Below are 23,772 nucleotides of genomic sequence, written 5' to 3' on the forward strand. Positions count from 1 at the left end.
GAATAAATTCCAGTAAAAACCAAGAGAAGAAGTGTGACCCCTAAGACTTATCAATAGTGAGATAGTAGATGAAAAAGATTCAGATCTAGAGGTTGAGAAGAGGCAGCTGGGAAGAGAGCAGGGGTGCCAGGATGGAGTGGTGGCTTGAGAACTGGAAGGGCCGAGTTTCAAAGGAGTGGTCAGGATACAGGGCAGTCAAGTAAGAGAAGGACAGAGAAACATCCCATGAGCACATCAAAGTCTCCCTGCCCTGACCCCCACCACGGAGTTCTCGAAACACCAAAGCAAAAGGAAAGAAACAGAGAAAGAGTAAGACACTCTTTCCTAAGCCACTGGAAGATTCCCGGCAATTCTTTGAACACTTTAGTTTTCCTGTCTATTTTGCAAACCTAAAATTTGAATCTGCTTAGCCCTGAATTTCTTGCTCTCTTAGGTATAATGATTGTACTTTATCACCTTCCGAGGAAGAAACTTGGTGGAGGGAGTTTGTGGGGAGCTATTCCTCAATTTACAAAGTCATCAGCAAAAAAATCCACATGGCAAAGTATGAAAAGGACTGAAGGGAGCATCTGTCTCTCTGTTAAGACTTTCCTACTGTGTGGCGCTGCTGGTGGTGGTGGTATGTGTGTGTTTCAGGACAGAGGGGAGAACTGAAGGGAGACTGGAGCTAGTAATGTGGAGGGGGAGGGGGAGGGAAGCCAGGATGGGGTGGTGTACCATTGCCAAATAAATACACGACACTCAAATAAACTTGAATTTCATCTAAACAATAAAACATTTTTAGTATAAATTATGTCTGGTGCAAATTTAACTGGGGGTCCTGTATTTTTATTGGCTAAAGCAGGCAACCCTAGTGTGTTGATCCTAGTACATTCAGTAACAGAGCCCAAGCAAGGACTGATGTCCAGCTGGGGGCTCTAAAGGCCTTGTATGTTATTGTTTATAAGTATCCTTGAAAAAATAAAGTCCCCAAGTCACAAGCCAATCAAAAATAATCCTACACAGAAACCAAAGGGTTATACGAGAAAATCTCTTAAGTAGCCTGTAAGATCTGAGTTTCTATATTCTATAACCACAAAAAAATTTGAAAAATATACTTACGAAAGACAAAAGCAACCCTTCACCTCCCACCTCCCCGAATCTGGAATTAGAAGGAAAATGAAGTGCTTACGAGTCTGTGGCTCTCGCCATGGTGTAGCCATACAAGCTGTGCAAGTCATAGTGAAAGCCCCCATGAAACTCTGCATCCATGCAGAGGGTTCTTGCAAAAAGCAAGCGGTCCAGAACTCCTGTGGGGAAATACCCATCCATGAGGCACATCTCTAATAACCAACTTTCACAAAATAACCACCTAATTCTTTGCTTCCTGGTTACATACCTTCCCCACCAGTCTCCACCCGACAAAATACTTTCCAGATTTTAAAACATCCTAAACACTACTCCCTACCTGGGGCCTACCCTGAGATAGATCATTAAAATTAATTTGCGTTTCCATGAGCTCACAAAGAATGCTGCTAAACGGAAGCAAGTGAGAAAACCTGTTCAGAACAATGGTTGATCTGAGACTAAATATAAACAAAGCACCTGCATTTATCTACATATATTTAGTCGAGAAGAGCTGACAACAGATATGAGGGCAGTGAACATCTTCACTCGTATGTTATGGGCAGTCACACCCGAATGAGACTTTTTTTAAAAAATGAGATAAGACATTTGAGTGGTTTCATGAATAAGAATTAAGATCCTGCCTCTAGAAATCACTGCTGTTACTGTACTGTCCCTTTCTCATGTCTAAAATGCTCAACGTTTTCTGCCTTGTGATCTGCAATTGCCTTTTTTTCTTTCTCTTTTTTTATTAATTTTTTATTGAAGTATAGTTGATTTATGAGGTTGTATAGTTTCTGGTGAACAGCAAAGTGATTCAGTTATACGTATGCATATTCCTTTTCATATTTCTTTCCATTATGGTTTATTACAAGATACAGAATATAGTTCCCTGTGCTATACAGTAGGACCTTGTTGTTTATCAATTTTATATGTAGTAGTGTGTATCTGCTAATCCCAAACTCCTAATTTATGCAATTGCTTCTTTTCTCTTCTCCTTGAAGACCAATGACTGGGGGCGTTCCTTCACGAAGACTTGTCTGTACATAGGACCTCAGTATAGGGCACAACTCCAGAAAGTGGTGGCACCAGGAAACACTGAGGGTGGGTGTCTCCTACCAGCCCCACAGAATCAGGGTTTGGAGTCAGAAACTAAGTTGAATCATAAAACATAAAGAAAATTCTGTTTCTGGCACAGTTTGGGTGGTGGAATGAGATTCACAACTACTTCAATTATAAGAAAAGACACTAAAATTTTCCCAGGGTCAAAGTTAATTTATCTAAATCTTTATCATGATAACGTATACTGTTCAATCCTGAAAATGTGAGAAGCAGACTAGCTATGAGGCAAGGCAGCTAGTTATTTATATGAGGGTAGAGAAAGTGCTGGCAGGTAGAGAATGGGGTGCGCGACAGAAGCAGGTAGAAGGTGATGGGATTGCAATTGTCTGTAGTGAAAAAAAAGCTGTTTTGGTTAAGAAGAAGATTAAGCGTTTAAAAGGGAAAAATCATAGGGTGATCCACAGTGAAAAAAAATTGAGGGAACACAGAGTGAACAGAGAAGGATAAAGAATAAGCAAGAGAAGCTAACAGTAGATTTTGCAAAAAGTTAAATGGTTTAAAGTTAAGATTCCACCTGAAAAATTTTTCCATTCCTGCAGTCACCAACAGGGGCTAAAGAAACAGCTAAACCTTGGTCCAAGAATGCACGTGAAGAGGACAAACCAGACTAAACTGGCAGAGATTGGCCAGATGCTCACCAAGCTTGCATTCTCTTCCTGGGAGTATATTTCATACTTTCACTTGAAATTAAGCTGTAACTATGTTATTGGATTCTGGCCAAAGGAATGTGAACATATTAAATACATCCCACTTCCAGGTGTGTCCATAAGACTCCCACTACCCGCTCTTTCATCTGGAAAGCTGGAAACAAAGGACTCCAAAATGGGAGAACAGGCTATGGAAGTAACTAGATCCCTGAGTCACTGCTTGGATGAGAGCCACACACCACACACTAGAGTATTCTGTGAGTAAAGTAAGCTTGTATTGTGTTTATCCCCTGAGATATTGGGGTTCATTTGTTTCCAGATTCCAGCATAATCTATTCTACACTACCCTTCCCCCCTCCACACACACATTCTTTCAAAATCAGGGATTGGAAAACTGACTAACTGACTGATTAGAAATGGGGCGTAAAAATAGGAAGAACCTAAAAGGAATCAATCATACTTTGAACTGTTGCTAATGAGCTTAAGAAAAAGAAAAGAAAAAGAAAAAGTTAACAAAATTAAAGACTTACTTTAATGGAAGGTAGTCTGTACCTTAATATATTCAGTTATCCTCTGATTATAAAGTTTAACATTGAACCACTAGTATGAGGGGTTTGGAGACAGTGAACAGGATGGAAGAATGTAAAACCCTCCAGCCACGGGAGGTAAGGCTGCCACCACGTGTTTACCCTGGGATTGTGGCAGCAAAAATGCAGTGGGGTCTCCAGGGGAGTGCTCAGGGGGGTCAGGGTGTTTGGAGGAGGAGTCCTTTGAACTGGGAAGTAGAATTACTCTTGGCCACACTGAGTACTCCCAAGGTTGTTTTAAACGTCCCATGCCTACATCATTACAATATAGGTGAAAACTTACGAGGAATGAAAGGAGGATAATTCAACTCGTTTATTTCACACTCATGATCAGAATTTTGGAGAAAGCTAGATACTTCATCCATTTCCTACAAAGACACAAAATACACAAAATGGAAGATGTTACTGATATACAGTTAACTGTTGAGAAATGTTTACCGAACTAGAATTTTCTGAACCTCTGTTTCATCTTTTGAGTCAGAGTATATCTAAGGTGCTTTCCAATTCTAAATGATATCAGGCACATTTTATCTTTTATACATTGATTTCAATCAGTTAATTAAGAACTACCATTCCAAAGGCTAATTCTTACTTTATAAATATTGTGAGTTTATTATTGCTGTTATTGTTTCAGTATTCTTTTTAAAAATATAAGATAGGGTAAGAGTTCTATTTTATAACTTCCTCTGTCTTTTATTCCACTCACTGTGGGGCAAGAAGAAGATGTAATTGAGATTGTATCTATTTCTCTAAAATGGATTAAAAATAGGTGGTGGCTAACTTTACTGAAAAAGAGTTAATTTTTTAAATTTCAAAGAAATATCCCCGCCAGCTATCCTCACCTAAAATATAAAAGAGGCTCATTAAATTATTCTCTAATGATTAACTTTAAATTTTAATGAGTCAATGTGACAAATAATAATTATAACTTCTAATAAAACAACATTTTTAAGTTAAAATATAGTTAATAAAGGAAAAAGCTGAGGTCATGAGAAAACAAAGGACTTCCTCAAAAAGAAATAACCAGTTAGTGGCAGATCCAGAATTAAAATTCAGAGTTTTGAAGAGTCTAATTTACTGCATAGCAATTCAGCATTAAGTAAAAGGATATTAAATACCACTATATCAAGCAAACTATTTTATTACAGATCAAGGTCAAAGTTCATCTCACAACCTGAAATGTCTGTTTCCAAAAGAAGTTTGATCCTGAAATAACTTACAATCCACACTCCATCAAACTCCAGAGTTTTATAAAATTCACTGAATTGTTCTGTCCACCACTCAGTACAAAGCGGATGAGTAAAGTCAGGAAAAACTGTCCATCCAGGGTATCCCTAGAGAACAAAGAAGGCTGTCACAGTTAGTCTGTTTGATGGTTCACTTATGGATTTACTGTTGGCTACCATTTCTTCTACTAGAAACTCCATGCATTTATCATTTAAGAATCAAAATCTGTGACTCTCTTCCAAAGATACAATAGTAAAACAGATGCAAGGAAACAAAGATAGAAAAAGGAAAAGGAAAAACAACTGATTAAATAGATAAGAAGCCATCAGATGTTTTTTTCCTGTTTAAAAAATATAAAATTTCATTATATCAGGCCAATTGGGAAAAGAACTGTTTAAAATACTGGAAATCTAAATATTTTAGAAGAGAGTGATTGAATTCGTTTCATTTAGAGTGTTGTGAATTAAAGGTCACCTAAAACCCACTTTGAATAATGTTGTGTATAAGTAATACGTTGGTTTTGGCATATAAGCAAACTTTTTTAAATGGTTAAATGAATTTTGTGCTTCTTACTCAGGTCTAATATTTCTACCCCGTCTTCTCTTCCTATCTATTTCTATCAGTGTAGCTTTTAACACATTCCACAAATAGCACAAAGATATAGCCATAGCCAAATTATTGTAAGCCCTGAATTAATGGGGTACAAGCTTTTGCGCATACTTTCTTGATCATTTTTCCAGAAAATTTATGGATTGTCACTTAGAGACAACTTTACGCTCAAGTAATATCATGTGTGTGTGTGTGTGTGTGTGTGTGTGTGTGTGTGTATACATACGTATATGCAGAGACTTTTTAAAACTCAAGATGAGAGCTTAAAGTTCCCCCTTTAAGTGACCTGAACTCCTGGTCATTTCTTTTAGGTGAAGGGACATCAAATAATAATCAGAGGTGATTTTGGACTTCAGGGAACAGGCATGTGGCAAAGAAGTCAGCTGCAGCAATATTCTATCCAGAGCACGGCCAGCAAACTTTACTCTAACCGAATGGCTTTGTAATGAACCCCAACCACCTTCATGACGACTAACTCTGCCAATATCTTAGATCAAATGACTTGTGTTATTTATTAGCCAGAGGAGGTAGCTATAAATATATGCAAATTCCTAATTATATACCACTCAAATATGAGTACTACTGGAACAATTCACAGGGCTGGCTAATCTACTTTTTAGATAACCAAAATAATGTGACCATGGCCTCTGATTTTGTACTTATACATGAATATCAGTCTACCTGATATTTTAGAAATTCAATTCAAACAGAGTTCACTTCCAACAAAACAGTGAAAGCAAAGAATTGGTTTGGGGAAATAAAGAAACCTCTATTGCTTCATGAAAAGTTAGAATCAATGAAAAAGAAACTAAATAGAATCCAGTATTGTAAACAACAAAATCAATGATAGGAATTAAGTGAGTTAGGTAAGAGTGCATTGATAGCCCTGAAGAGACAGTTTAGCAAAGAAAACTGCTCAGGAACAACAAGAATTGCAGTCACATAAATTTTATTACCAGTTTTAGCAAATCTCACATAATCCAATCATCTAGGGCTGACCCCACCCACAACTGAAATAGAAGTTTACCTAACCATGGTTTAAAGTACTCTCAGAAGCTCAGCTGCCCTAAAAATAGGCCCCTAGGTAGCCTACTCCAGTGCTTGAAACTGCGACCTTAGAATAAAGGCTGGGCTCTATCGAAAAGTCTCATGTAAATTAAAAATATATTACCTGAAATAGGTTTCACATGAGCCTAAGAGCAACTTACTACATTGTCATGGTTGAATTTTCTATCTTGGAAAAGAGATAGAAATTGGGAGCCAGGGGGACCTTAAGAATAAATGAATTTTCCTCTAATAATATATTTCTTCTCAATTATCTGTAGTATTAGAGGGTGAGAGTCTAGCTTTTTAGAGACTAGATCTTAATTTTTCCCACCACAGAAAAGAAATGTTAATATGTGACATGATAGAGGTGCTATTCCTACAATGGCAATTGCAATCATATTGCAATGTATATATGTTCCAAATCTACATGCTGTGTACTTTAAATTTACACATTATATATCAAATATGTTTCAATTAAAAAATAAATCTCAGAATTTTAATCATTCTACTATTGCATCTACTGGTCAAAAAATAATAATAAAACTGTAAAGTCATGAAAACAGTAATGATACTGTAACTTGCCTTCTACCCATCTTCATACCAAAAGTACAAACTTCCCAAAATGATTGTAATTTACTCTGATTTTCTTGAGAAATTACCTGTCCAACAACAAAGCCTTTGTCCCCCAAGATCCACACTCTCTTTTTTCTTCCATTCACATAAGGCTGGTAGTCAGAGTTATTTAAGATGCCAGGATTCTAATAAATGAATAAAATAATAAATACTATTTTGTAACTTTTTTCCACTTTGAAAGGAAAAACTAGGCAACAGAATAAGTGTTTGAACATACCATAATAATTACATATTTCAGTCCATATTTATGTAACTCTTTGGCAAAATCTGAGAGACCATGGAAAGCCACTCCGTCAATAGTGAAATCCTTCATTCCGTCCATGTAGTCTATGTCAGAGTACTGGACATCCTGAAAGATAGCGCTGGCCAGTTAGAACCAAAAATTAAGACCATGATGATGGAAAATATTACAGCTCTGGTTCTCGATCATTAAAACTGAAGCCATATTTCTTAACCATCCCAGAACTTCCCAGACTTGGCTACCTTCTAGGAGTAAAGAAACCCTTTTTGAAAGATACTGGCACTCTTAGGTTGCCAGTTTACCTTTTCATCCTGATAGAAGCATGTCATTGGGTATTGAGAGGAACTTGAGGTAGGGACTGGATCTTGTTCATCCTTGTAACTTGAGAGCTTGGATGCTTGACATAAAACAGATGCTCTTTAAATGTGTGTTTGAATGAGTATATTAGTAATAGTATAACCATGTTCTAACTTGGAGCCTAAACATCAAGCTAGACTAGACCATAAGAGGAGAAAATGGCCTTCTTGCCCTATAGAACTGCTAGAGTAATAATTAACAAAGATAAATAATAAAAGCACAGAGCTTTAATTAACCAAATTCTCATGTATACATATTTTTTTTAATTTTAATTTTTTTTATTTATTTATTATTTTTGGGGGGGTACACCAAGTTCAATCATCTGTTTTTATACACATATCCCCGTAACGTATACATATGTTTTGTGTTTGCATACCAGCCTGTGAGGAGTAGGTGTTATTCTTAATTAGAAGATGGAAGTGTGAAGGGGTTAAGTGACATTTCCCAGTGTCACATGCATGGGTGGGTGGGGGTTGACAGGCTTTGGTGACAGGCTCTTGGATTCCAGATGCTCTTTTTTTCCCCAATTTACCACATACTCCAAAGACATATGAAGGACTTCTAAGTAAGTGTTCCTCACGTAGTCATGTGTTCGAAGGCTCTAGCCTACAGACCTGAAGGAAAATGTGGCCTGCGGTGTGTTGGCAATACAGTATCATCTGTACTAATACTGGGCGGGCGTTTAGGACCCAGGTGTCCTCTACAGCCCTGTGGTGGGAAAGAGTCCATCCATGGAAGGAAAGCTCATTTGTTTCTGAATCAACAACACCTCCAAAAAGCCTTTCCCATCAGAAGCATCAGGACAGATTGAAACCAGCACCACATGTAGTCAAAAGAACTGCTTTTGAAATCCTGGTCCCGCCATTCAGCTAGCTGTAGCGACCTTAGAAGAGTTATTAACCAGGCAGTGTTTCCACTTCCTCACTTACAAAATACCAGTGCGTGGGGTTTAACTGCAAATGTGAAATCACTTCATAAAATAATAAAGATGTGGCGAGATTTGGTCTGATTCCTCTTGGAATTGGGTGTTTACAGATAGCAGATATGGGTGAAGTAAAATGAAACACATGGTCAATTTCCCCTTAACACCAAGACAACTCTGTGGGCATGTGTTCTCACAGGAACAATTCATCCTGCCTGCCCTCATTGCTACTCTAAGAAGGGACTGAAAAATCCTGAGATCAGGCCAAAGTCATTTCCACCCGTACAATCTTCCTTCAGATGCCAACCAGATTTGTGCTTACAACACAGTTCCAAAGATCTAGCCCCAAATAAGTTGTTTTGATAACTTCCTTAACCACGTTATGCATCTCCTAAAGAACCTTATCAAATACTGTACACAATAATTATCTATTTATTAGTGGACATTGAACATCATACATACTTTACAAGCTTAGAGCTTTCAAAATTACAGTTGCCTAGACCTGGAAGGAGTATACAAGGTCACTATGAGACACTCACTTACTGTAAGCCATTATGATCACCAGCAGCACTTAGTAACCATAGCTCCCCAGGTGTTGCTTTCTCATAAACTAATGGCTAACTTTGACAGCGTTCATCCTCTATGCTACATGCTTTCCATGCATAGTATAAGGCATTCTTCAGTACTAGCTCACCAAAGTTGTCTTACATTCTCATTTATAAAGGAGGAAACTGGCTCATAGGTATTAATTAACCAGCCCAATATTGCATAAAGCTAGGAAAAGTAAAGCTAAAATGCAAAACCATATCCTTCTGCCCATAAATTGTGCTCTTCCCATGATAAGATAGGTAATTTACCATGCAAATTTCTGATAGTAGATATGCCTATCTATCTACTTATCTATCTGTCTATGCATCCATCCAGCTATATCCATCTATCTGTATTTCTTCCTAATAAATTGAATTAGATGCAAAAAATAAAAGATAAGAAATGGTGTCTTATACATGATAAGAGAAGTTTCAACTTACATATGGGATCTCAGCGTCACGATTTCGGTTTACAACTTTTTTCAGTCCATCGATGCCACCATAATTCCTGCGACTAAGCTGAAACCCAAGACTCCAGTAGGGAGGCAAGAATGGCCGTCCAACAAGCTGAAAGGATAAATAAAGACGTGTCTAAGCACTGAGAATACACACTGTATCACCATGTCTGACACAGAAAACACTGCCTCCACTTCACTTTCTGTAAAGTCCTCAGATCTAAAAATGTCAGAGCCAAGAGTAATCTCCTAGGGTAATTTGCAGAATTCTACAATTCACATCTCTTTGCTAACTACCTAAATATATTCCTGACAACTGCAACATCAGAAAGTAATGGGATTTATAGAAAATGTTTGAATAACAATATCAAGCATTGGGGGAAGGAAAGAGGTAACATTCATTCACTCAATAAATCTTTTCTAAGTGTTGACAATGTGGCAAGGGCTGACGCAGGCACTTGGATATCCCGGCATAAAGTAAACATAGTTCCTGCTCTCCCATCAATGTCTAATATAATTTCAGACAGTGGTATGTGCTAAGCATAAAGGAATCAGGACTGATAGTATTAAGAGTGGGATGGGTGAAGAAATACTGGACGATGTTTAAAATCCAAGTCTGTGAGGTACTCAAGCCAACATTGAGAAGATCCCAGATAAAGCCCTGTCTTACATGTTCCCCAAGAGGCACCATCCTGTCCTCCCTTATGAGAGTCCCCTCAGCAGGGGGACTGTCTCATGCCTCTGAATCCCCATACAATGCATGTGCATCTCATTAATAGCATTTATTACAAGGTGTTTCCTATTATAATTATTTAAGGCTATGTCACGTTCCTCCTATGTGATTATAAATTCACTTGCAACTGGAATCACATTTCGTATGCTCTATTGTGTCGTCTTGAACAAATCACTTCATCTTTCTGTACCTGATTGTTTTCATCTGTAAAGTAGGAAGTTTAGGCTAAATGGTGTCTAAATTTCCTTCCCACCCTACAATTTAAATCAAAAAATAAATAGCATGGTCCCTTTTACGTAGTTTCTTTTCACTAAATTTTTATTTGTTGAATGAAGGAATGAATAAATTTTACTGCTCTGTGGCCTTAGAGCTTACCTTTGGAATAATTGATCAGACAAAGATGGACTATGAGTACCTTGAAAATAGGATGGCATCTAACTTATTTTTGCATTTCTCAAGCCTTGCACAGTGCCTTTGCAGCATGCAGAAGGCACTCAGTAAATGTGTAGAGAAGGAAACATACAGCTAATGAATGACTCACAATCCCAGCATTTGGAATCCATAGTTTACTCATAAATTTTATTTTTCTCTTGTTAATTTATAATGAGTGTATGAGATAACAGTAATGAGTAGTAATTATTTAAACACAAAGCCCACACCTCCAGGTATTCCTGAACCACTTGTTCTGGAGTGTTTCCCAGGAACACGTAGAAGTCAAGGATGCCCCCGATTGTGCGGTAAGTGACAGCAGGAGCGGGCTGAAGGGTGACCTCTGCAAGGATTAAGACAGAGTTGTTAGAACGGCATAGTTGGGAATATACTCTTCCCTGGAATATGAATACCTGAGTTCTCCAAAACAGGCTCAGTCATTATTTTTTTAATTTAGTTTTGTTTTATTTATTTATTTATTTATTTATTGGCTGCATTGGGTCTTCGTTGCTGCATGCATTGGGTCTTCGTTGCTGCATGCGGCCTCTCTCTAGTTGCGGCAAGTTGGGGCTACTCTTCGTTGTGGCGTGCAGGCTCCTCATTGCCGTGGCTTTTCTTGCTGCGAAGCATGGGCTCTAGGTGCGTGGGCTTCAGTAGTTGCAGCACATGGACTCAATAGTTGTGGCGCACGGGCTTAGTTGCTCCGCGGCACATAGGATCTTCCTGGAGCAGGGATCGAACCCGTGTCCTCTGCATTGGCAGGCGGATTCTTAACCACTGCACCACCTACGAAGCCCCAGTCTTATTTTTAAAGAGATGACAATCACACACGTTCCTTTTTTTAGATGACTGCTGAAGTTTATCAAACTGTTAAATGAGCAAAACACTAATGAAGAATTGATTTTTTTTAAGAAAAAGGACAAATTCTGTTTTAATCTGGCCATATAAAAATACAAATGTCCAGGATTCGCGAATGATTTAACCTAAAGGTAGAGTTTTTAAAACCTTATTAGATGAGTTTAACTACAATTTAAAAATAAAAATAAATTCTTAAGCACCATGAGTCCAAAAGCTGGAGGAGGAAGATTCTAGAGTGGGGAAGGGGTGGGCTATGAGAAACCCTACAAAATACAGCCTTGTTGCCTACAGACAGACAGCATGCTTTACATCTTTAAATCTACAGGTATCTTTGGAAGGTGTCAGCAATGGAGCCGATTATCTACAAAATATTATGGGAAACATTGCATCAAAAGAGACCCTGTAACAGTTTTCAATGAAAATAGCTTCCAGCATCAATTGGACTTGTAAACAGGTTAAGCTACCTTGGGGTTCCAGTTTCTACAGAAGCATTGTAGGTCCAATATACCTTCTGTTAAACATTGATCTCACTATGAAAATCGTTTTTATAAAGGCAGCATCCCATGACATTTTCCTGCCAAGAGAAAAAGATGCTTCCTACCCATGGCGTTACTGTTCATCAGAAAAACTCCGAAAGAGTTGCCGCTGGTGTCTTCGAGGCACAAGAAGAATGTGTGAGCTCCGTACAGATTAATCATGCCCTGACAACAAAAATGAAAAGAAATCATAGTAATATATGTTGAAAATGTTTTTATTCACCCTAAAATAAAGTCAAAAGCCAGGCACAACACATACTCAGTCAGCATGATGTAGTTGAGTATTGTACCAAAAAGGTTTTAAGACAGTAACATCAACTGGCAAATAGATAGACGAAATACAGTATATCCACCCAATGGAACACTAGTAGTAAGCTACATGGCTTGCAGGATCTTAGTTCTCCAACGAGGGATCGAACCTGTGCCTCCTACAGTGGAAGCGCCGAGTCCTAACCACTGGACCTCCAGGGAAGTCCCATCAACCTCATCAAATGTCATGGTAAGTGAAAGAAACAGACACAAGAGACCCTATATTACATGATTCCATTTATGTGAAATGTCCAAAAAAATTCAAATCTATCGAGACAGAAAGTAAATTAGTGATTGTCTGGGGTGGAGTAGGCACTGGGGTAAGTTGGGATTAAGTCAAAAAGGGAATGAGGGGATCCTTCTGGATAATAATGGGTGATGAAAATCTTCTAAAACTGGGTTATGATGATGGTTGCACAACTCAGTAAATGTGCTAAAAATTATTAAATTGTACACTAAACAGGTGAATGTTACAGTACATAAATTATACTTCCATCAAATTATTTTTATTGGGAAATATTTGCAATGATGATAATATTATGAGCAATTTTGAATTTCTTCTCTATGCCTAACTGTATTTTCTAATTTTCTATAATTAACATATAATAGGTAGTATAAAAGTCTAAAATTTTAAAAAAGATATTGATCTGTCACAGGGCTGTGATGAACACTGATATAAAAAGAGTGTGTATAAACATAAGTGCTATAAGAATAGAAGATATGGAGATCATAATATACAGAAGGCTTTACGAAAGATCCCTGTGTGATGTCACAAACTGAACCCTGGTACAGTGAGATGTCTTTAAAAATCAATATATTACTGATTGTGAGTTTAAAAAGCTTGAGAAAAAATATTCTCCCACACAAACAGATCTAAATTGGGCAAAATAATATGTACATGTAACTCTGTAGGCTACTTTACTTCATGGTTTACTTTACACTATAGGTTACTTTCTGGAAAGGAGAGAAGGGATTCCTTACTGTGAGCGATCAGCAGGAGGAAGGGAACCTCACCTCGGTGGGGGTGGCATCCCGGGTGAAGATGGGCCAGGTCCTCCAGGCCATGTTGTGGCGGTACTGCTGGTGCACGTGTTCTCCCAGCCCATACACGTTGGCACTGGGCAGTCGGATGGACAGCTGCAGGAACTGTTCAGCAAACAGCAGGGGCCCAATGCTGGTGTCCAACCTGGAGAAAGGGCCATGGAGTGAGAGCGGGAGTCACCAAACAGCTCTCTCTGCCAGCAAACTGTCTGCTCCTTTCCCTGGACATTCAGAGAACAGCTGTTTCTGTGTTAGCATCATCCACTCATATGTGACCTTCGAAGGCCTTTCTAGGGCTTCTCTGATTCTTTGATGCTAGAGGAGCACAGCACTGGAGATGTGAAGCCACAAACTCAAGTTGGATGATTGGGGGAAGAGAGTAATTGCAACCTCACATCTGCTGTCCATCTACTTCCTGCCAGGCACCGCCCTAGGTGCTTTACAAATATCATCTCAGCACACACAGCAACTGTGGATATTTTGATTCTCTTTCTATGTCCAAGGAAATGGAGACTGATGAGGTGAGGTAATTTGCCTAATTTCACACAGATGACCAGTGACTCACATGTGCCGGGATTTGAATACAGATTTCACTGACATCATCCTTGTATTTTCTCCAGCACAATTTATGATGTAAGCTTAAGCTGCTGCTAGGTGCTTGATGGTAAGTTTCTCAGGAAATAACACTTTGGAATGATAAACAGTGAAGCTGAGTTCCAGTATAAATGGTAATCCAAAATATCAATAATAAAGCTACCTCTTTCATAATATACATGAATCACAGGTGTATGTATATAACTGAGCAAATGAGCACATCACATTTTAGTATTCTTTGTTTTGCAGTTGTGATAGATTACCAGTGTTAGTGATTTACAGTAAAAGCTTTGACATTTTTTCAGGTTTAAACATTTTCCCAAGTCACACTTATCTCTTCACCCACCCGAGTTAAGTCAGAATGTACTGGGAAGTACATTTAAAGATATACAAAGAGCGTGGGAAAGCTCACAAGACTCTTTTGTTGCTGGTCCTCGTTAGTTTGATGCTGAAGGGTTTATGAGTGACTTCGACATGATAGCTCAAATTGGAGGTATCAGCGGTCCCACCAAACGGCTTAACATTTTCATGGGGGACTTCATAGCGCACGTTATTGAAATCAGTGATCTGTCAGATGGAAAACAGAAGGAACACTTCCTTGTAGAGCTTTTACAAAAGATTTTCACTCCCAAATAACCCCCAATAATAACAGCTTCTAATTTGTGACCCTGTGTTTCCTGATTTGTAGAAAGAAATCACCCAATCATGTGTCCCCATCAAATAAAATTTAGTCTGTCCATCCCATCAGGAGATTCCTGCAGAGAGAATCAGAGGCACCTCCTGCCTCCAGAGCTGTATGCAGTGCATAAAGAAGAAAGATCTGAACCCAGAGTAGAGACTCCACTTTCTGCAGAGATGTCTTCAGTGGGAGCTATCAAACTAACCTTAAAATGAAAACGATTGGATGTCTGATATTCAGCTGTGAAGAGGACGTTGATTACATCATTTCCAAACAGAGATGGGGATGGCAACCTTCTCAACTGGGCAGCGTATGCTAAAGGTCAGGGAAGGAGAAAGAGAGAGAGAGGGAGAAGATTTAGCCTTTATTTTGCAGTTAATTTATCTGGTTCAGACAGAATTATTCCCTAGGGCAACACTAGGGCAGTGCTCACCTGTGCTTTTATTTGTAACCCAATTGCTGATCTCATAGCCCCAGTTCTTGGGGAAGAAGCACCAGGGAACATCAGTATCTGGCACAGGCTTCCAGCAGCACTGATATTTCTGTCTGCAGACTTCCTGTAACAAAGGCACAGAATTAGCATTACATGAAATGGAGGAAGGAAAGTATTAGTTGTCTATTTATTTATAACCAAATTCCAAGAAGAATTTATGACAGGTCATAATTCTATTCAGTCATGTATTTATTCTTCTTTTAGTCATACATCTATCCAGACATCTGATAGGCATTTATTACCTACCAAGCAAGGAATTAATAATACAAATAAATAAGACACAGTTCTTGCCTTCAGCAAATTTACAATCTAGTCATAAATCCAGGCAATGACAGTATGATGAGTGCTGCAATGGAGTGTGCCCAGGGGCTAAGGGAACACACACACCAGCCATGGTACCCAGCCTAGAAGGCTGTGAGTGGGGTGGGGAGGATTTCCAGGTAAGTGAAAGGTAAGTCCAGTCTTAATGCACCAGGAAGGGTTAGACAGGTAAAGAGCAGAGCAGTACTCCAAGCACAGAAAGCAGCAATGCATGATAGACTCAGAAAATCCACAAGTTCATTGTGCTAAGAATACCCATGGAGAGAAATAAGATGGGAGGCACACAATATCCACACCACCAGTGAGCTGGATACTGGACCAAGCACTTTGGACTTTCTCACGAGGAAGAGTCATGGAAATGGCTAACAATATGGCATGAAGAAATGCATTTTTAAGAAGTAAGAAAAGGAAAGCAAAGGAAAACAGAGAAAATTAAGATCAAGCTGCGAAAGGTGGTGACATCAAAAAACCAATAGTGTCCGCAAGGTAAAAATAAACCACATGTGGTTTTTCAGAGTGCTTTGATTATAGATTTTTAAAGTTATTGTTATTAGGTGAGTTGTATTTTCTAAAGGTCCTACAAATTTCAGATTAATTTATATAAAAATTCATTTTGTTATAATATAATAAATTAAATAGACAGGAAATTGAACCAAAATGTTGAAATAAGCACAGGCATCTACCTCTCCACCCAACTAAATTTACATGAATTGACAGAAGTATCATTAAGAAGAAAATGACAAATCCATTATAAAACAGCAAAATATAATTCAACACAGCAGACCAGAAAAGTTATGAAATTCCTGAACCACAGAAAATCAACTTTATCAACTTCAGGGAAAACACACATTCATAGCCTAAAACACAGGAGAAGAAAAAGAACTGCTCCAAGTCAGGTAGGTATGGAGAAGTGGAAGAGAACCTGGGCTATAGTTGTGGATGATTAATTGGGAAGCTCTAGAATGAACATTTAGCTGGCCAATCAGACATTCCTTACAGCTATTGGTCAGCTCTTGCTAATGTGTAGGCATCCGGAAGTAAAAGGGTGAGTCAAAAATTATCCACACTCCGGTTATATTAAAACTTCTGTTGGCCACACTGTTTTATCAGTGCTTTCTGTTCGAGGCTACTGTCTCCCCAGTCACTGCTGTGCAGATGTGAATGTGTTACATTAGTTCATTTGTAACTGTGGTGCGAGCAAAACTGGATTCCCCACTTGTGATTTGCATGAAAGAATAGCAGCATGCAGTGATTTGTTTTTTGTGGTTTGAGGGTGTACACTTCCACACACTTCTGCCTGCACTGTTGACACTCTGCAAAACCTTCGTTTTGAGGTTAAAGCATCCGCCCTATAGTCCTGATCTTGCTCCATCAGACTTTCACCTGTTCAGTCCCCCTGAAAGCAGCCCTATGAGAATGCAGATTCCCTTCTGATGAAGAAGTGAAAACTGCGGTACATTCATGGCTCGCAGCTCAGCCTAAAACATTTTTTAATGAGGGAATATGATGCTTGTTGACAGATGGACAAAGTGCATTGAAAAGCAAGGAGATTATGTCGAAAAATGATGCATTTGTCTTCTCTAAAACTTAATTTAAATCAATTCTACAGCCAGAGTGCGGATAATTTTTGACTCGACCTCATAGCTGTTCACAAGCTGAGGGAGGAGAGATGCTGGGAGGCAGAAGGCATGGCAACGGCAGAATGCCCCTGCCCCCGCCTCCACCCCCACACAAGTGTCCATGTTTCTCTCTAGCAGTCCTTTCCTTCTCTCTAAATACTCAGCAGGAGCTAAAGTAAATAGGACAGGCAGTCGTAGATAAGGAAATAGAATGATGACAGTCGGGAATCACCGAACACTTGAGAGAAGCCAACATCATGATAGAAAGTCACCAAAGTTAATAAACAAACTGGAGGAAGCAGTTAATAGAAAAAAACATTACAAGCCTTCAGAATAAATATAATTACTACCTTCAGGAGAGACACACAGCTGCTGCTTCCATTAAGGAAAGTAACAAAGAATATTGAAAGTTAAGATATCTAACAACAAAGTTTAAAAGTCCTTAATATTTGGACTGAATAACAAAAAGGAAACAATAAAAGAAAAAAGAGTCAAGGCAAGAGAAATATTTTTAATTAAGTTTAGGATTATCCAAGAACATAATACACAGGGATAAAGACGTGGAAGTATGAAAGGGTAAGTCAAGTAACCAATGGACTCAGGCAGCAACATGCAACTGGAAGATTCCAAAAGGAGTAAAAGAGAACACAGGTGAGGGAAGAGGGAATCAGAGAGAAAGAAAGTAATGTTATCTGTCATGAACAACTCAATATACAACACAGGAAACTAGAAAAGGATAAAATAAACCCATAAAAGCTACATGAAAAACTAATGAGTAAAAGCAGTGATTAATGAAAGAGAAAAGAAGCAAGTATCTACAAGCAAGTATCTATCGGGAAGTATTTGTTCATAGGCTAAGGGAGTGAGGAGACATGCTGGGAGACAGAAGGTATGACAATGTATTTAATTCAGAACATGAACTTCATTGAAGTTCATGTGCTATGGTGCTGTCGACAAACATGGTAAGTAAATCAGACACCACCAGGAAATAGACCTTGCTTCCACTACTGATTTGAAATTCCACTTTTATTACAAACTAAATTTAAGTGCACAATATGTTTATGTGTTGGGAACTTCCTATTATATTCTAACAGCATGTATAAGAAATTTTTAATGTAAATCACAATTACAATTCCTGCTATAATTCCACACTGATAATTACTATAGTGTAAGGATATGTTTTGGTATAAATCTAAAGGAGACTCTTTGAAACCATCTAAGAATTTTCAATGCCTTATCAAGTCCTATTTTGACAAAAAACGGAAGGAGACAAATAAGATTAGGAACAAAAATGGAGAATGACAACAGATACATAAGATTTCTTAACGTATACAAGAATTATGAGAAAACTATTTATACAAATATTTACCAATGAATGTGAAACTACAATTCGAATTTTCGAATAGTAAAATATTAGATAATCAATGTTAGGTAAGAAGAGATATGAAATGACCATTAATCATTGAAAATTGTAAAAAGCTGTCAAAGACCTTTCCCTAAAAAAAAGATACTTTGCCCAGATGATCTGGAGAATAGAATATTCTCATATAATATGCACAGGTTTTCAGAACAAGGTGGAAAAAGAAAGTTTCCTGATTCATTTTATTAAACAAGAGTAATTCTGGCAACAAACTTAAACAAGGAAAGTCCAAGTAAACAGTCAAATAGAAATATATAAGCCGTCATAACAATGAGCACTTCCCAGAACCCCTGCCTCCAGTGCCCCTGTCTCCTCAGTGAGCCACAGCTGCCCCCCACCTCTGCCAGCAACCCTCCAACACCAGCAGACTGAATATTCGTTTAATCCAATACTTGGACATTAGTCTGAGGCTTGGACAGTCTTCTATAAACACCTCTATCACCAGGACAAGCAACTCCAAAAGCTTGGACAACCATGAGGAAACAAAGAAACACCATGCAGGCAAAGGAGCAGGAAAAAAACCCACAAGACCAAATAAATGAGGAGGAAATAGGAAAAATGCCTGAAAAAGAATTTAGAGTAATGATAGTAAAAATGATACAAAATCTCGATAACAAAATAGAGAAAGTACAAGAAACAGTTCATAAGAACTCAGAAAAACAAACAGCAATGGATAACAAAATAACTGAAATTAAAAATACTCTACATGCTATAACCAGCAGAATGACTGAGGCAGAAGAACGAATAAGTGAGTTGGAAGATAGAATGGGAGAAATAAACGCCACAGAGCAGGAAAAAGAAAAAAAAATAAAAAGACTAGAAGACAGCCTCAGAGACCTCAGTGATAACCTTAAACGTACCAACATTCGAATTATAGGCATGCCAGAAGAAGAAGAAAACAAGAAAGGGTCTGAGAAAATATTTGAAGAGGTTCTAGTGGAAAACTTCCCCAACATGGGAAAGGAAATAATTAACCAAGTCCAAGAAGCACAGAGAGTCCCATACAGAATAAACCCAAGGAGAAATACACCAAGACACATATTAATCAAACTAATGACAATTAAACACAAAGAAAAAATATTCAAAGCAGCAAGAGAAAAGCAACAAACAACATATAAGGGAAAACCCATCAGGATAACAGCTGACCTTTCTACAGAAACTCTGCAGGCCAGAAGGGAATGGCAGGATATCCTGAAAGTCCTGAAAGAGAGAAACCTACAGCCAAGAATACTCTACCCAGCAAGAATCCCATTCAGATTTGAGGCAGAAATCAAAAGCTTTCCAGACAAGCAAAAGTTAAGAGAATTCAGCACCACCAAACCAGCCTTACAACAAGTGCTAAAGGAACTTCTCTAAGTAGGAAACACAAGAAAAGCAAAACACCTACAAATACAAACCCAAAACAATTAAGAAAATGGTAATTGGAACACACATGTCAATAATCACTTTAAATGTAAATGGATTAAATGCTCCAACCAAAAGACACAGACTGGCTGAATGGATACAAAAACAAGACCCTTCTATATGCTGCCTACAAGAAACCCACTTCAGACCAAGGGATACATATAGACTGAAAGTCAAGGGATGGAAAAAGATATTCCATACAAATGGAAATCAAAAGAAAGCGGCAGTAGCAGTACTCATATCAGACAAATTAGACTTGAAAGTAAAGACTATTAAAAGAGACAAGGAAGGGCACTACATAATGATCAAGGGATCCATTCAAGAAGAACATATCACAATGGTAAATATCTATGCCCCCAATATAGGAGCACCTCAATACATAAGGCAAATGCTAACAGCTATGAAAGGGGACATCAACAGTAACACAATAACAGTGGGAGACTTGAACACCCCACTTACATCAATGGACAGATCATCCAAACAGAAAATAAATAAAGACACACAAGCTTTAAATGACACATTAGACCATCTTGACTTAATTGATATTTATAGGACATTCCATCCAAAAACGACAGACTACACTTTCTTCTCAAGTGCACACGGAACATTTTCCAGGATAGATCACATCTTGGGTCACAAATCAAACCTCAGCAAATTCAAGAAAATTGAAATCATATCAAGCATCTTCTCAGACCACAACGCCATGAGACTAGATATCAATTACAGGAAAAAAACTGCAAAAAATACAAACACATGGAGGCTAAACAATTCACTCTTAAACAACCAAGGAATCACTACAGAAATCAAAGAGGAAATCAAAAAATATCTAGAAACAAATGACAATGAAAACACAACAACCCAAAACCTATGGGACGCAGCAAAAGCAGTTCTAAGAGGGAAGTTTATAGCAATACAGTCCCACCTTAAGAAACAAGAAAATGATCGAATAAACAACCTAACCTTACACCTCAAACAACTAGAGAAAGAAGAACAAAGAAACCCCAAAGTGAGCAGAAGGAAAGAAATCATAAAGATCAGAGCAGAAATAAATGAAAAAGAAAGGAAAGAAACCATAAGAAAAATAAATGAAACTAAAAGCTGGTTCTTTGAGAAGATTAACAAAATTGATAAACCATTAGCCAGACTCATCAAGAAAAAAAGGGAGAAGATGCAAATCAACAGAATTAGAAATGAAAAAGGAGAAGTCACAACGGACACCTCAGAAATACAAAACATCATGAGAGACTACTACAAGCAACTATATGCCAATCAATTGGATAACCTGGAAGAAATGGATACATTCTTAGAAAAATACAATCTTCCAAGACTGAACCAGGAAGAAATAGAAACCATGAACAGACCAATCACAAGTACAGAAATTGAGGCAGTGATTAAAAATCTCCCAACACACAAAAGCCCAGGACCAGATGGATTCACAGGCGAATTCTATCAAACATTTCGAGAAGAGTTAACACCTATCCTTCTCAAACTCTTCCAAAATATTGCAGAAGGCGGAGCACTCCCAAACTCATTCTACGAGGCCACCATCACCCTGATACCGAAACCAGGCAAAGATGTCACAAAAAAAGAAAACTACAGACCAATATCACTGATGAATATAGATGCAAAAATCCTCAACAAAATACTAGCTAACAGACTCCAACAGCACATTAAAAAAATCATACACCACGATCAAGTGGGGTTTATCCCTGGGATGCAAGGATTCTTCAATATATGCAAATCAATCAACGTGATACATCATATCAACAAATTGAAGGATAAAAACCATATGATCATTTCAATAGATGCAGAAAAAGCTTTTGACAAAGTTCAACATCCATTTATGATAAAAGCTCTCCAGAAAATGGGCATAGAAGGAAATTACCTCAACATCATAAAAGCCATATATGACAAACCAAAAGCCAACATTGTTCTCAATGGAGAAAAACTGGAAGAATTCCCTCTAAGAACAGGAACAAGACAAGGGTGTCCACTCTCACCACTGTTATTCAACATAGTTTTGGAAGTGTTAGCCACAGCAATCAGAGAAGAAAAAGAAATTAAAGGAATCCAAATTGGAAAAGAAGAAGTAAAATTGTCACTCTTTGCAGATGACATGATATTATATATAGAAAACCCTAAAGACTCTACCAGAAAACTGCTAGCACTCATTGATGAGTTTAGTAAAGTAGCAGGATACAAAATTAATGCACAGAAATCTCTTGCATTCCTATACACGAACAACGGAAGAGCAGAAAGAGAAATGAAGGAAACTCTCCCATTCACCATTGCAACAAAAAGAATCAAATACCTAGGAATAAACCTGCCTAAGGAGGCAAAAGATCTGTATGCAGAAAACTTTAAGACATTGATGAAAGAAATCAAAGACGACACAAACAGATGGAGGGACATACCATGTTCCTGGATTGGAAGAATCAACATCGTGAAAATGACTGTACTACCCAAAGCAATTTACAGATTCAATGCAATCCCAATCAAAATACCAATGGCATTTTTCACAGAACTAGAGCAAGAAATCTTACGATTTGTATGGAAACGCAAAAGACCCCGAATAGCCAAAGCAATCTTGAGAAGGAAAAATGGAGTTGGTGGAATCAGGCTTCCTGACTTCAAACTATACTGCAAGGCCATAGTGATCAAGACAATATGGTACTGGCACAAAAATAGAAAGGAAGACCAATGGAATAGAATAGAGAACTCAGAAGTAAGCCCAAACACATATGGGCACCTTATCTTTGACAAAGGAGGCACGAGTATACAATGGAAAAAAGACAGCCTCTTCAATAAGTGGTGCTGGGAAAATTGGACAGCAACATGTAAAAGAATGAAATTAGAACACTTCCTAACACCATACACAAAAATAAACTCCAAATGGATGAAAGACCTACATGTAAGGCCAGACACTATCAAACTCCTAGAGGAAAACATAGGCAGAACCCTCTATGACATCCATCAAAGCAAGATCCTTTTGGACCCACCTCCTAGAATCATGGAAATAAAATCAAGAATAAATGAATGGGATCTCATGAAACTTAAAAGCTTTTGCACAGCAAAAGAAACCATAAACAAGACTAAAAGGCAACCCTCAGAATGGGAAAAAATAATTGCCTATGAAACAACGGACAAAGGATTAACCTCCAAAATATACAAGCAGCTCATGCAGCTTAATACCAAAAAAGCAAATAACCCAATCCACAAATGGGCAGAAGACCTAAATAGACATTTCTCCAAAGAAGACATACAGATGGCCAACAAACACATGAAAAGATGCTCAACATCACTAATCATCAGAGAAATGCAAGTCAAAGCCACAATGAGGTATCACCTCACACCAATCAGAATGGCCATCATCACAAAGTCTGGAAACAACAAATGCTGGAGAGGGTGTGGAGAAAAGGGAACTCTCCTGCACTGCTGGTGGGACTGTAAGTTGGTACAGCCACTATGGAAAACAATTTGGAGGGTCCTTAGAAAACTACAAATAGAACTACCATATGATCCAGTCATCCCACTCCTGGGCATATACCCAAAGAAAACCAGAATCCCAAAAGAAACTTGTACCATAATGTTTATTGCAGCACTATTTACAATAGCCAGGACATGGAAGCAACCTAAATGCCCATCAACAAATGAATGGATACAGAAGATGTGGCATATATATACAATGGAATATTACTCAGCTATAAAAAGGGATGAGATGGAGCTATATGTAATGAGGTGGATACAACTACAATCTGTCATACAGAGTGAAGTAAGTCAGAAAGAGAAGGACAAATA

General features: G+C 38.1%; 1 protein-coding gene across 1 annotated transcript in view; it reads right to left on the bottom strand.

The window, feature by feature from the left end:
• LOC130851835 (probable maltase-glucoamylase 2) overlaps window positions 1-23,772 on the bottom strand; it is a 92,023-nt gene that overhangs the window by 61,417 nt on the left and 6,834 nt on the right. Inside the window, exons 3-14 of the mRNA XM_057732546.1 lie at window positions 15,151-15,274; window positions 14,923-15,032; window positions 14,451-14,605; window positions 13,418-13,589; window positions 12,160-12,259; window positions 10,931-11,043; window positions 9,525-9,650; window positions 7,194-7,325; window positions 7,003-7,101; window positions 4,681-4,794; window positions 3,744-3,828; window positions 1,172-1,289 (exon numbers count right to left, since the gene is read on the bottom strand). Of these exons, the coding sequence (XP_057588529.1) occupies window positions 1,172-1,289; window positions 3,744-3,828; window positions 4,681-4,794; window positions 7,003-7,101; window positions 7,194-7,325; window positions 9,525-9,650; window positions 10,931-11,043; window positions 12,160-12,259; window positions 13,418-13,589; window positions 14,451-14,605; window positions 14,923-15,032; window positions 15,151-15,274 (1,448 nt within the window). The remainder of the gene's footprint in view (window positions 1-1,171; window positions 1,290-3,743; window positions 3,829-4,680; window positions 4,795-7,002; window positions 7,102-7,193; window positions 7,326-9,524; window positions 9,651-10,930; window positions 11,044-12,159; window positions 12,260-13,417; window positions 13,590-14,450; window positions 14,606-14,922; window positions 15,033-15,150; window positions 15,275-23,772) is intronic.

Source organism: Hippopotamus amphibius, chromosome 4 (genome assembly GCF_030028045.1).
Source record: "Hippopotamus amphibius kiboko isolate mHipAmp2 chromosome 4, mHipAmp2.hap2, whole genome shotgun sequence".
NCBI lineage: Eukaryota > Metazoa > Chordata > Mammalia > Artiodactyla > Hippopotamidae > Hippopotamus > Hippopotamus amphibius.